Source organism: Labrus mixtus, chromosome 12 (assembly GCF_963584025.1).
Source record: "Labrus mixtus chromosome 12, fLabMix1.1, whole genome shotgun sequence".
Lineage (NCBI taxonomy): Eukaryota > Metazoa > Chordata > Actinopteri > Labriformes > Labridae > Labrus > Labrus mixtus.
Window position 1 is genome coordinate 15,700,084 of NC_083623.1, and position 15,397 is coordinate 15,715,480.

At 40.2% G+C, this 15,397-nt stretch overlaps 1 protein-coding gene across 2 annotated transcripts in view; it reads right to left on the reverse strand.

The window, feature by feature from the left end:
• The window catches only part of nkain2 (sodium/potassium transporting ATPase interacting 2), an 85,773-nt gene extending 76,456 nt beyond the window's left edge, over positions 1-9,317 (reverse strand). For both annotated transcript variants that reach the window (XM_061052253.1, XM_061052254.1), the window contains exon 1: positions 8,044-9,317. In XM_061052253.1, coding sequence (XP_060908236.1) covers positions 8,044-8,097 — 54 coding nt within the window. In that variant the 5' untranslated portion in view covers positions 8,098-9,317. The remainder of the gene's footprint in view (positions 1-8,043) is intronic.
• Positions 9,318-15,397: the final 6,080 nt, after the last annotated feature.

A 15,397-nucleotide genomic window follows, 5' to 3' on the forward strand; every position in this document is an offset into this window, starting at 1 on the left:
TTCTGACAAAAAGAGGAATGTCTGTGTCTTATATTTACTGATGTCAACAGCGATGTGGGTGAACATGACAATTGAAAAATAAATATTTAGTTTTTATTAGGGCTGGGCAACGATTAAAAGTTTTAATCGCATGAGTTCCTGTGATTAATCACGATTAATCGCATTGTTCAAAATCCAATAATGAATTAAAAAGTAGTGTATAGCGCACTTTCATTGTAAATGTACTTCTCAACTTAAACAATGTAATCAAAGCAAATAAATACAAAACTAAAGCTTATTGCATTCGTTGCAGTCTGGACGCAGAGTGGTGTGGGTCTCCTCTCTGCTCTCTGACTGACAGCCCGTGAGTGCTTTTGGAAGGGGGAGGGGCTCACGGCAGTACCCGCTGCTCGTTGAGGACAGTAACTGCAGAGCAATACGTGCTTTCACGTCAGTTTCTAACACCAAAAAAGTCTCCAATAACACCAGAAAAAGTCGCTAGATTTGTCGCTAGTAGCTGTTGACAAAAAAAGTCGCCAAGGGGGTTTGGAAAGTCGCCAGATTTAGCGAGAAAGTCACCAAGTTGGCAACACTGTTTCCTCTTTCCTGTGAGCGCCGCAGCAGTAAGCAACATACCAGGCTCACTCACGATGGAATTTTATAAAATAAAAGCCAGTGAGCAACAGACAATAATAAAATAAATAATAAAAACTGCGTTAATGCGAGATAAAATAATTGACGGCGATAATTAATTAATGAGTTAACGCAAAAATAACACGTTAGCGTGCCCAGCCCTAGTTTTTATCATGATATTTGTTTTCTATAGAACCCCGTGAAGTCATGGAGTCTGTGGACAGTGTCAGCTTCACAACAAAAACTGTAAGTATTAGAAAAAAATGTATTTAAGACTGGCGTCTATTATTATGAATTGCAGCTACCTTGTTCAATATTATTCCTGCAGATGTGGCTAATAACAAAAAAACACCCTGAGCTGTCACATGTAGTTAACTGTACATTTTGTCTTGTCTGAGGCATTAATTGAACACCTTTGTATTTCTCCTATAGACACAGTGTGGATTATTGGTGACTCGTCCGTCAAGGTGCCCAGAGAGCTGCAGAGACAGAGGAAGAAACCTGAGCCTCAACAACATCTGCATTTGTTGGTTCTTCTGGGGTGGACTTCAGTTGCTTCCCTTCTTCAATAAATCGCTGCGAGGGAGGTCTCCCCCGGATGGCCTGAGTGATGACACCCACATGTTCCTGCATTGATGGCGGTCTACATGCTTGAAATGCTGTCTCACCCTTACCTTCATTCAACCTAACGACAGGCTGAGAGCTGGAGCTGAGGCGGGTTTTAAGCGTCCTGACAAACCGTTACACCGCGCCCGCCTGTCGATCAGGTCAGCTACACGCCTTATTGTGAATAACTCTTATCCTTCATCAAATCAAAACTGATGAGTCATCAAAACATTCACCCCCGTACAGTGTGTGTCGATAGAGACATGAGCTATCAGACCTATTTGGTTTTTTATACCAGGTACATCTCTGCTGTAAAAACAGACTTTTTTGAATGTAGTTTTTCATATTAAATAAATATTTCTATATAAATGCACTCATTTGTCTCTACTTATGAGTATACATTTCAGATTTTAAATGACAAGACTAAAATGTGCCTTATTGCTCAACTCAATAGCTTAGGGAAGGAAATCTACTGTTACACAACTTTGTCTTCTATTGACATTTCTTTTTACCAAATACTAATTCAGTTCATTTCTGAAAATGGGATGGAACAGAGTCATTGCAAAAATATGCCCTTAAACACAGCCCCATTCTTAAATCAAGATACATGGAGAGTAAATAAGATCAATAACTTGTGAATAAAAACACAGTTAAAATGATTTAGAAATGTAGTTTCTGTTTTTAAAATGGGAAGAAAATGGTTTGATTGCAAGTTGTTTGGAGGAGATCTATTTTTATCTGAACAGCTGAAGCATGAATACAGTCTTCCAAGGTGCAAACCCTCCTCCTCCTCCTGAAGTTTGTGGAGCTTTGTGATGTACTGCTGTCTTATCTGCTGGCCATGTTCTCTCACCAGAACTTCAACTGTTGAAATGTCATTCTGAAGAAGCTCGAGCATGTGACATGGATCCAGCAGAATATAGACTTTTAGTGAGGGGTCTTCAGGATGACAAAGACAGAGAGAAAATAGCAGTTATTCATTAAATCAATTTGTTTGTGCATTTTCTGTATTCATCTATGTGTAAGAGTACATTTATAAATTCAACAGTGTGCTACCCAGACAACAAAGGTACAGTATTCAGGTAATCAACATCTATTTAAAGTTAAGAAGTTAAACCTTATTATAATCATGCTATTTTCAGCTCTCTCACTCACTTGCACAATGATATTCCACATCAAATTGCCTCAGATTTTGGAGGAAAAATTGAGCAGTTTATTGTGGATAGTACTTCATCTTAACATGAAACAAATATAACCTGAATTATTAAAATCATTAACAGGTTCTAACTCTCTGTGCTTTAGTACAGAACATACAGTAACTCATCTGTTATTAACATGAGCTCAGTACATGGCTGTATTCTTCAAACTATTTCTTGTACTTTATATCTATGTGCTTTATATCTTATTTTCATTCCATATGTTATTTAGATTTTATATTTCTACTGCTATATTCTTTGTAAGAGCATCTGTAACGATTAAGAACTATATTAATAACCATATTAAATTTCCCTGAACTCATACAAAGAGACAAACAAATTGAATTTGGTAACCGTTTGCACATATCTAATTTTTCTGTTCAAGCTTCAACATATAGCTGATCTCTGTCTGTCACCATCTTTAGTTTTGTACTTGTTATCGCCTGTTTATGTTATAATAATAATAATGAGAGAAAATGTTGAAGTTTGAGTTTGTGAGCCGTCAAAATGAACGCCAACCATGTAACGTTAATATCATCCTCTATGACATGTTTAACCAGCAGGTATCGTCTGATTAATGTTGAACTTTATACACAAAGTTTGTTTTTTAATGTTGACATTTACGTGGAGTATAACATTCATCATAATGTCAGATAACCATATTTATAGTCTGCTGTTAACCACCGAGGTGAACCTTTAGTTTCTAACACACAAACTCTGTCTTACAACATCTTAACAACTAAAATTTCTAACACTTCAGAATTAAATTTTCCCCCAATTTAATAGTCCTGGCTGGCTATGTTGCCATTAGCTTCTTTGGCATGAATGGGAGTCTTGATCGGCTAAACCATTAACCGTAAATAATGGGCTACACTGAGTACAGTTAGCCGACTGGTTTACAAGCTAACTCTAAACAAGCTAGGTCCGTAAATATAAATACCAACACATGAGTAAGCAGTAAATATAACACTACTATATCACTTACCGAAAAAAACTGAAGCATCAACTTCTTGGATGGTCTGTTAACCGCACTGCAAGCCATGTATGTTGTCAAATATGTGTTAAACAAACTCTCCAAACAAAATAAAAAAGAGGAGAAATCAGACGGATCAAGCTGTTAGCCTCCTGACCTGCTGCTGAACTGACAGACAGATGCAGCGAGCAGAGCTGTCAATCAAATCTGCCACAACCCTTATATGGGCATAGCCGTTTTCCTTAATAAAATAAAATCCTCACAGTGTGAGGAGAAGGGGCCGTCAACTTATCAGATATATTTCATTTTTTGAACCAGGCTGTAAACATGTTGATTCCTGTGGTAAAAAGGCCTGTGGCTTTTTCGGCTGTGGGCTTATGGCACTTCCAGCGCTTCTGCAGCCAGCCTCAAGTGGACACTCGAGGAACTGCAGTTTTTTTTTTTACTTCCGCATTGGCTTCATTTTTTGAGACCGGAGGTTGCCGCTTGGTTAAGTTTCATACATCTGTCTCTCCTCCATGAGCTACTAGGTTAGCTAGCACATTAGCTTTACTTTAAAATCCCGATATATATATCGAAACGGCACCAAAGAATCGTGATAAAATTGAATCGCCACAAAGGCTTCATGTGACGACCCTGTGACAGGTCACTGGTAGTCTTTGGCTTGCTGCTGTTTGTCTGTCTGTGTGTGCTTGCTGGTCACCTGGGCCTGGTTCACCCTGGCCTACAGAGATCGGATGCTCTCCCTCATTCACTCACTCTCAGCACTGACCGATGCTTGCAAATTCTTAAGTTCTTTATGTTAGTGCACTCCTCAACACCTCACACCACATAATGCTTTCAAACACCCACACTTTCACCACTGCTCATAACTCTGGTTATTTGTTAATTTAACTTGTTTTTTAAATAATTTTTTTTTTTTGTGTAGTAAACTTCTGACTCTTCCCGTCTTTTGTCATTGCCCACGAGCCGAGTTACGACAATTGGCATTTCACACTGGTTATAAAGATACAATAGGCTTTTTTAAAGAGGCCTTCTGGGCTTTAGGAAGTTTTCATTGACACTTAAAAGCTTTTCGGGGACTTTATATAGATGGGAATGATTAACTGAAAAGCCATTCTGCAGATTTAGAAAAAGAAAAGAAGGAAAAAAAATCCCTGCAGGTTCTTCAAACTTAAAAGAAGTTGAGTTTTAAATCAACAGCTTTTGCAGTACAAGGCAAAAAACCTTCGCTAATTTGGTCCTTAGACACTTTAAGAAAACGCTGACCATAAAGGTGACTAATAAGCCGAGTGCAGAGGAACACACGCTACATTTACTCCAATTTGGATCACACACTGGCAGAACTTCACCTGGTGGGACTGATCACACCTGACACACGGTGGCGTAAGCAGAGAGGTAGATGTATCTCCAATGTGGCTCATTGATCTCTGCTCAGCTCCAGTGACATCACATATCTGACTAATTACCCTATCTAATGAAGCTGGAGGAAAAACTGCTGTTAAGAGTAACAAAAGACATCAGTTCCACTACATGAGACACACTGACCACCAGCAGCATTGTTTCCCCACTCTGCACAGGGGTCAACTATTAGGTTGAAGCTCACATAGCAAAAACAATTAACTCCAGCAGGGGGGTTTCAGCAGAGAGGCGTGCTGAGAAAAGGGGCTGTCTTTTCATTTGTGGTCAATTAGGCTGCTTTGAACAAAGAGGGTTGTGGGCAGTGCGGTTTCCTGTGGGTAGATGCTACTTAAACGTCTGTTTTACCATCTTTATCCCCACACCCTGTGGAGAATTCTTTTCACATTTTGTCTAAATATGACAGAGCCAACAGTGCGTGGACCAAACGGTGAAATACAGTAGTGTTAGTCCTCCGGCTCAGCTAGCAGTGATATCAGCTGGCTTAGCTATTACAACAGTTAGCAGAGCAAAACATGTTGTTGACTAAGGCATAGCATTAGTTCCATCGCATTAGACACAATGACTATCACTGTGACAGCATCTCATTCACAAGCACACACACCAACTTGCACACACTCTGTCTATGGAAACACAAAGCATCTCCATTTACAGCACAATGATGTGTTACATGTGTGTACAGCACACGTGGCAATCTAATCAGCATGCTTACATGTCTGTTGTTGCTTTTTTTTTTTTTATGAAAATATGCCATTGCTGTGCAATTTCATACATCTCTGCAACCTTTAAGACCACACAGTCACACAGAAAGGGTCTTACACATAAATACCCCATGATGAATTAGATGATTTTCCTGTTCCCTATTCTTACGTTACTGAATTCAAACACACACATGCCCACAGACTCACGGGGTATCAGGTCTGTAACAGTGTCCTATTCAACATGACAATAGGTCTTCAGTCTCCACAATCTTACTGTACATAACTCCATAAGCTGAGAATGCTACAGCATAGGCGCCTTTTCTCGTGTTTATGCATCTGTGTATGTACAATGCCATTTCCCACTCCATGCATCACAGTACATTCTCAGTTCTTACACAAGACATAGAGATAAAATCCCATCATTAGATCCTCTAACACTGTTGTTTTTCATATTTAAAAATAGCATGCTTGAAGAGATGCGTGTTTATTTTGCAGAGTTACCACTTACAACCCTACTTTGCTCCTACTCGAGCTACTGATTTCCATCATTTTCAAGCTTAGCCTCCAGAGATTCTTGCCTTGACTTATTTTTCAATAAGTAGCTGTTATTCTTGCAGATATAGCATGTAGCAATAAAGCTTCCTTTGTTACAAGTAGCCAAGGTAAGGAGCTTGGAAATGATAGAAAACTACAGCAAGCAACAAACGTTTGACAGGTGGGAAATGATGACAGTCAAGGATCTTATTTAATAGGCCTCCTTTTTTTTTCAGAAAACCTTTGTGTTGTATTTTAAGGTTGCAACAAGCAAACTTCTGAATGAAATTGGGGCGGTTTAAATGTGACAGGTGTCACTTGTAATGGCAAACCCACAATGAGTTTATTGCCCAGCTCAGCAGTTCCATTTGGCTTTTTGGGACCTTCAGCACATTATTTTGGTTTTCCAGCTCCCAATCCAACTTTACAGCTCTTATAATCATTTTTTTCATTGAGAAATGTTCCAAGATACTCACTGTGCCCTACTTGTACAGCACCAATCAGCAGACAGACAAAGTTAGCATGGAGATGGCGAACTCATATTAGCGTCAATTAGCTTAAGACAAAATATTTCCACTGAAGAGTTGGCAAAACAGAGCTGAAAGAAAAGTTCATATTGGACTTAAAATGACCAGAAGCACATACATGTATCAAGGTGCTAATGTGCTCTTAATAGACAACTGCTGATTGTTACATTCGCCCAATCCTCAAAGACTAGTAGTGAAATATGCTGCTACTAAAGATAATTATTCACCACATATGTTCTTTCTTTATTTGCTGATGCAGCTTCTCTGTAATGATAGCATGTAGCTCTAACCTGTTATTCACGCTTATAGAGGAAAGTCATATGCAAGCTCCTTCTCATTCATCGCCTAGTGACGAACAACTAAATAGTTACCATCGACAATTCACTCAAACTCAAAAGTTACTGATAGTTATAATATTCTTACCCCTCTTCTCGAGAATATCTTAGTCGTCTGCACACTTTTTACAACACAAACCACGGCAACTTTGAAATCCAAGAAAAAATAGACCACTGTGGCATAATGGTGCCTTAGCACACACGTATCAGAAGAAACCAGTTATGTGTATTCACGCCACAGTATATGCGTAGAAAACAGCGTAGGGCTCATATCTGCCACAGTATACCGTTTTCCAGGTAGCAAAATCATGCTTCTCAAACGGGCTTATCCCGGTTCCTGAAATCCGGATATGATGCTTAGATTTGCAAACACAAAGATGGGATACTTCAAGTCCATGTAAACGCACTCATTGTACTACATGCATTCGAAAATGTTCCCACACTGTCAGCTCGTCACCTTAATTTAGCCATTTTCATTTGGAAAAAGAAGGAGTTTAAAATTGGATTTTCCAGGATTGAACTAGAGAAACCCTCTCTTTGGTCCTTGTCACACCCCATATGTACTCACATGCACGCCTCCCTCTCTCCCCATTGTCTCGTCTGGCACTTGTTCTCATTGACACAGATGGTGATGATGGGAGCATGAGATAGTAAAGACAGCCAGAAACAGAGGGAGAGGAGCAGTGGATTCCTCCTTCCCTTCGTCACTATATTTTTCCATAAATGACATACCTGCCCCTTACATCCATGTGCCATCCATGATCCATCCATTCCTCCTTTACAGCCTCTTCATCACTCCCAATTTCCACCTATCCATCAGTGCACAATGTGGACCAATGTCCATTCATCTTTTCAATCCACCAGTTTTCCAATCTGTCCCTCAAATCATAGTGTACCTTGTAGCATGACCTTTTACACCTATTCACTTCTGAAACGTGCCCTCCCCAGTCATCCATCCATCCATTGTACCCAAACCCTGCTTCAAATCGTGCCAGCAAAGTAAAGATCTGTTTTCTGATTCATCGTCATGACTTGTTTTAGTTTTACTCTTCCAGGCTTTTAAGACACATTTTCTTTCTCTGTATTGATCCTGCCATTTAACCACCCTCGCACTGGATCAATAACAATCTTAACACTTACCAGCTGCATGCCACATATGAAGGCCAAGGTGCATCTGCCACTACAGCACCCCATGGTGTCCTCCACCTTCTCTCCCGTGATCCACGTGGTGAAGAATTAGAAAGTGTAGATTAAAACTCCCAAAATCTCCAGCTGGACCTTAGAAATCCAAGAAGCCCCCAGAGAGGCCCCGTCCGGCTGGCTGGCAGCCCAGGTGGTGAAGCCCAGCGTTCGGCCTCAGAGAACAGAGAGCAGCCCCTGTACTCACTGGAGCAAAGAGGAATAAAAGGCTACAACTTCATTCAAATGAATGGGGTCAGGGACGGGTAAACAGGCGGCTATGTGGTACCAGGATTTCCATCAAACAAGGGGGTCAGGGATCAAAGATGTAAGATTGGGCTTGGAGAGGATTCAAGGCCAGGAGTGTTCTTCATGCATCCAGAAAGGTCGGTTCAGTAAACACTTTCAAATGTTCCATGTAGTTTGAAAAATCAGGAGGTGAGGTCACAAGATGATTTTAGATCTCTGATTATGTGGGTCTCTCCAGTTTGTGTGCATAAGGGCCCACTTGTCTTATTCCCACCCCCACCCACCCCCCCACCACCTCCCCTCCTACTTGACTAAAAAAGTCCGGAAGACAATCACGTCTACTGGTCGCATCCTTGAATAATCACGGTGCTGGCCACTTTAAAAAAAAAAAAAAAAAGAAAACACACACTGGAAGATTTGTTAAAAGCAGGCAGAGCTGGTGGGATTAAAAGAATAGATTCCACAGATTAGCTGCTCTTCTGTTGAATCATCCGACCGCTTGGATTTGAAGTGACTGAAACCGCCTAATTTGTTTCAGGGAGGAGAAAACAAGTGCAAGTGGTCCTTGCCTCCTCCTTTTCTACAGCAGCTCCTACCTTATCTCAGGGAAAGTAACGTGCATGTAGCGGCAACACATCCTTCAGGGGTTCATTATCACCGGATAATCAAGACACACCGTTTTTATCTCCAACTCCGCGCGGTTGTTAATCCCGTGTCTTTGCGTGTCCCCTGATATTTGGTGTTTTATCCACTCAGAAAAACGCCTAGTGAAATTGTTACTTGGATGTCAGCAGCCTTTGGGAAGTCCTCTCCTGTCAGCTCCCCATCATAACCCTCCGTTTACTCAGCCGTGGCTCGGTTAATTCACCTCCTCCTCCGGTACCGGGAATAAATCTCTACAACGTTGGAAAAATAAAACAAACACACAAGAATGTCCACGTTTTAGAGAGAGAGAGAGAGAGAGAGAGAGGGCAGTGATGAGATTTCGGGTCGAAGTAAGTCACCAAACGAAACGCACAAAAGGCGATACGAGAGGGGAAAACGGCCAAGTTTAGTTTGCCGTCTCGGGGTTGTCTTCAAGGAGTGAGGAGGGGAGACAATGGGAACCGGGATGGACCAACGGACCGAGAGAGACAGCCGAGAGGAGCGTCTCTAGCCCGCCATCTGTCAAGTCAAAAACCGCGCAACAACGAAGCAGTTCCGGTTCTGAATTTCACAATAAAAGCTTGCATGTAAACACCCAGAGTCGTGGCTAAAAAAAAACAAAAACATAAACATCACACTGCGGACTACAACTTAAAAAAATCTTTAACATTAAAATCTGTTTATTTTTCTTGCTACTTCCCACTCAGCCACTCACTTTGATGTATTATACTGCCACACACACATTCACACTATTTGTCATTGCTAATGTTTTGCGTATTTTGATTCTGTTTATTTCTGTTTTTTTGTTTATTTTCCGTTGCTTTAATTGTCATGTCAATGTGCACATTTTTGTTTTGTACTTTGTTCACCTTATCACAATGAAAAAAAAAAAAATCTTTAACATGAAGGAATACACCAGAGGGAAAAAAAACAATAAAATAACTCCCCCAAAGCCCTGTAGTGCAAAACATGCACAGCATTCAAATAAAATGAAACCTTACAACATACAAAAGGTAGGCTTCCACTAACAGAAAATTTGTAAAGATATTTTTTAACTTTGTTAACTTTTTTTGTTTTAGTTACATCGAGTACAATCAGATTTCCTGATTCTTTCATTCCATTAACTTTTTTTAGTTGACCCTGGAGGTCAGCCAGGCAGGCTCTTAGTCCCATTTTACTGAAGGCAGTCTGCGTGTCAGTATGAATTATTATAAAAAACCTCCCTCAGACCATAACCACATCTGTCATCTTGCTATTTCTGAACAAAATCACTGCAAAAGAAAAATGTGTTTGTTGATGCAGGATGGTAATACTGAGAAGTCCTGTGAATGCTTTTTGTGTTGTCAATTATTTTAACTATGAAAACTTGTTCATATTGAAAACTATGCTGCAGAGCTTTCCTCTATACTTCTGTTTGTTCAGTTCTACTGAATTTGGACAAGGTGCCCTTCAGTAGCTTATTGATTTTAGTTTTTTTTATTCTATAAGGCAGAACTTTGTGAGTTTACATCAATGTGTTATGCATGCACACTTAGACATACATTTCTCTGTCTTGGTACTGTATGATTTTTGTCTGGTAGGCTTCTTTTTTTCTAACCCTCTTTTCAAGCCTATTTTAGTCTGCTTTGCTTTCGTAGTATAATTTTTGCCAAAATGCATAAACAGCACAACACATAGGCTACACCTAGGACGAGAAAGCTCTGACAGGCCTGTTTTTAAAAAGTTTAAAACAAACTACAGCCTATTTGAATCTTCTGACCCCTCTGGGCTGTTATTTTGAAGGATGCAGTTCATGTCTTCGGTCCGCGTCGTTGCTTCCTCTGTCTGACTTGATGAGCCTGATGTTCCGCTCAGCAGGGGAGCGGCGGGGCTCTTTTCACTAACAGAGGCACACAAACAGAAACGGTGAGAGATGGAGCTTTGGTCGGTGTGCAGCTGCTTGTGAACGTGGCCTTCAACCATTATTATGAAATAGTCTCTCTCTCTATCTCTCTCTCTCTCGCTCGTTCTTATTTGTCAAGAAAATCATGTTATCCTCATTTCTTGCTCACTTAATGTTAGGCTGATGGGCTTTCTGATAATTAGGTCTAAGTAACCTATGTTTAAAAAAATAAGAGTCAGGCAGTTTGTTAAAAAAAAATGTCAAACAACATAATGTATTATAATAAAACATATTAAAATGTCTTACAACTGTCATTCAATTATTGGAAAGAGCCTTGGGCTAACACTGGGAATGGTAATTGCCTCACTTTTGAAAGACACTTAATTTAGTGCTGCAGCTCGGTGTTGTTCCCACACTCCCGAGAGTTCAGTGAAGCCAACATGGCTGCAGACCACCGCCCAATTTAGCTACTTACAACAAGCAGTCCCCCAATTAAAAATGGAAACATTTGTGTGCTTATGTGTGTGTATATGTGTGTGTGTGAGTGTGTGTGTGCTGTGGGGTCACACGTGTCACGCCTATAAACCGGCCAGCAGTTTAAACAGACACAGAGGTGTGGAGGCTATCACTGCTTTAGCTATACAACATAATGGCCTTCTTTCCCCTCACCATCAATCTCTGTCACAACCCACCCCTCCCACACACACACCCAAGAGAACAACACATTCATACACACATAAACAAAAGCACATACACACGCTCAAACCACACACACAGTGCGACAGGAGTTTAATTATGCTGCTAATCTTGAGTGACAGTCGCATGTATAATGGCTGATTCCCCGGGGCAATGTGTCAAAGCATCCACCAATCCATCCAACCATCCATCCCTTCTTCAATTAATCTTACCTACACTCAGTCATCCATCCACCTCCATCTGCCCATATTTTCACTCATCTTCTCCCTTTTCTGCCGTCACCATCTATCCATCTCTCTTTTTACATCACTGCTAGTTTTCCCTCTTCATGTGCCATTCTTTGTTATGTCTCTGGCTTTTGTGATCATCAGTCCCTTTGATTTTCTCGTTTTCACACATCATCTGCTCTCGCACAAAGGCTTCTGACCAAGCCAACTTGGCCTGAGTGTGAGCCCCCCACTGGTCAGGCAGGGGTGTGTCTGCTCTCGGGGGAAAATATCTCAACGTCTGTGAGAGTGAGTCTGTCACTGTGAATATGAACTGATCTAGGATCACAATCTGAAGTCTGCGCTGAGACAATGGAATTACCAATAAATGAATCTATGATAGATAGATAGATAGATAGATAAGATAGATAGATAGATAGATAGATAGATAGATAGATAGATAGATAGATAGATAGATAGATATGCACATTCACATGCCAGGTGCCACTCAGGAGCAATTTGAGGTTCAGTGTCATAGAAATACTCTTTATATCATAAAAGTTATGCTTTTCCCCTTGAGACTGGAAAGACTTCCAGGCCCTGTCAGCATAAAAGTGAAGAGAATGGAGCTCGCCTGGCATAGCCGTCTCATACCTCATTTGAAAAACTATACATGCTTTGCCAACATAATGCTGCTTTCCTGTCATGTCAATAAAGCTTATTTGAAATTGATTTTGAAGGAGACAGAAAGTGACAGAGAGAGAGAGAGAGAGAGAGAGAGAGAGAGAGAAGGGAAGAGATAGACTGCACCTCCATCCAGATCGTGAGATAGTACGTGTTTATTACTTTATCTGCCGGGACCAGATGTCACCAGATGCCTGCTGCTCTTTCTGCCTCCTATCAGCACACACACACACACACACACACACACACACACACACACACACACACACACACACACACACACACACACACAAAGGCCTTCTGCCACTCTGACATGCTATACCTCCTACACATTGTCCAATCTGTAAACTATCTAACTGCAGAGCCAGCAGTAGAAATAGTCTAAATGAATGTTGAATATCACAGTGACAGTGACTGAAGACTCATATCTACAGCTACAGCTTACACAGAAAAACCCAGAAAAACCAAAGTTACTGTAAATACGACTTGATATAGAAAGCAGGATGGAGGGAGAAGTGAAAGGACAAAGCGGTTCAAGACGATAATTTGACAATGAATAAACATGCATTGACGGCAAGATAGAATTCAAATAACAGATTGGACGCTTAAGAGTTGTCTTTACATAACTGCAGCAAATAGATCAAGAAAAAACGTAGAAACACAGATTGCCTTTAACATTTTGTGTTTGTTTTTAAGAAAAGAACTGGCTTTGCAATAATCAATAAAAAAACTGATTTCAAAGAAAGAGAGGAGAAACCAAGACGTTTATATCACAGTCTATTGTGACGCAAACTAGCTAAGACTAATCCGTTTTATATTCTTAAAAGGATAAGTCATCGTCTGAAAAATCGCATCTGATTCATTTCTTTGTTTTTGCAGGACCAACAAGTTAGCATCCTAGATCTCAATTCTAGCAAGTAATGATAGCAAGCACAATCGTCTTTTACTTTAGTGTTTATTTCTCCAGTCTAATCTTGCTGCATGTTTTTTCAAGAAGAACAAATTCAACGCGTTCAGTGCGTACAGTGTGTCAAGTGCTAGGCCATGTGACTCACACTTTCTACTTTTTTTCGGTGCAGTGAAATAAATAGAAAGATTCCTTAATGGGCTAAAATTTAGGCCTATCACATTTAAATAGCGGACACTGGACCAACTTGTAGCTGGCTGCAAAAGGGATGATGAGGTCCAAACTGCGACAACATTTTGGCAACTTTCTCCAAATCTGTTCACGTGCCAGTGCCTTTACTGAACAGCTTTTAGTTGTTGGCTGAGCACCTCGTGTGTTCCTCATAGAGGCACTCCGCTTTCAGCATCACAGTCTCTCTTTGGCTCTGTCAGCAACAAGCACTGTAAAGTTCATCATGCTCCCCGGCAGAGAATGAGAAAGCCCTTATGTAGACAAAGAAATCCACGGATACAAAAACTTGGACATTCATAGATGCTGCATCTTGCTGTCATAAATTCAAAGTTGTATTCATCAGAAAAGGTTTATTCACAAAAATCACAATGTGCAGATTTTCTTTTTCTTTCAGCAGATTATCCTAGGCTTGAAGAAAAGATTCTATTCATATTTCTTTTCAGAGATAACAACTAGAAGTTAGACTCAACAGGACTTTTCTTGGAACATTTTACCAAATCAAAAAAACAAAAAACACAAAGACATTTTCACACAGATATGTATTCATAAAAATCAATGTTCACTGTTGGTTTTCATTCAACAACACCTGTCACAGTTAGTGTGTCCTCCGTCAAAACAGACAATAATGGGGCGCTGGTGGCGCAGTGGTTAGTGCGTGCGCCACTGTGGCTCCTTCCCACATCTCGTTCCCCACTCTCTCTTCCTGATTTCCAGCTCTATCCACTGTCCTATCTCTCCATTAAAGGCACAAAAAGCCCAGAAATAAATCTTAAAAGAGAACAGACAATAATGTTCTCTTTAAGCTTGAAGTTCTGGTCACACTGATGCCAAAAGTGACTGAATACTGATTTTGTGGGCAGTTCTGAAAACAGATATGGGAAACGTAGGAACATTTGCTGCATTATTGCACCCAGTGAAACTTTAAATGTAAAAAAATATATATTTTTAATGTTTTAGAGTAGAATCAGTGGTGTAGTGCAGGGTATACGCAGGTGTACAAAGTATACCCACTTATTGAGGGAGTTTTGAATCAGAAGGCAGATCTTATTTCCAATGTTCAGGCCTCTCCGGGGGGTGGAGATTACACCAAGAGGTGGTGGCAAGTTTGTGTGCTCACTCCTGCACGGCTCAGGTTGATCTCTTTGCATGCCAGATGCGTATCTCCCCAAGTGGCCAGAAGGGTTACTGTACGTGTTTCCCCCACTTCCATTGATTGAGGCAACAACATGGCAACAACAAACCACTGGAATATACTTGAAATATGGGTGGCTCTACACCCCGCTAGCAAGCTTTGTTTTTGGACATGAGTATTTAGAACCTTTCTAAACTGTTGACTTATTTCTGCTAACTAATAAATACACAGTGATCAATTGAGTTAAAAACAAACAGAAAAAAATAAATATTACAGACTTTCCTAACTTCCTTAAATCTTTTTAAAATAAGTAAAACACTGCACATCTTTAACTTGTCAAGTTCGAGAAAGAAGGATACGAAGATACATTTCCACATCTTTATTTCCACACTTGAAAAAGAGAGTGAACATGATTATCATCCAATTTAAAATGTCATTTTAAGGAATTTAATCTCCAGTCATAATGAATCATTGCTTCAGGCCTTTTTTTTTTTTTTACAACGATTGTCATTAATTTCACATTTACAGAATCATTTCATTTGGCTTCAAGCATATTCCTGAGTGGGCCAAGGTATCTTTATCCATATAATTATAAAAGCATAGGGTGATTACTGTAAGCTTCTTGCTATTACGTAACACCAACTGTGTTCACTAGACTTTTCAACAGGGACACAGAGCCTTTT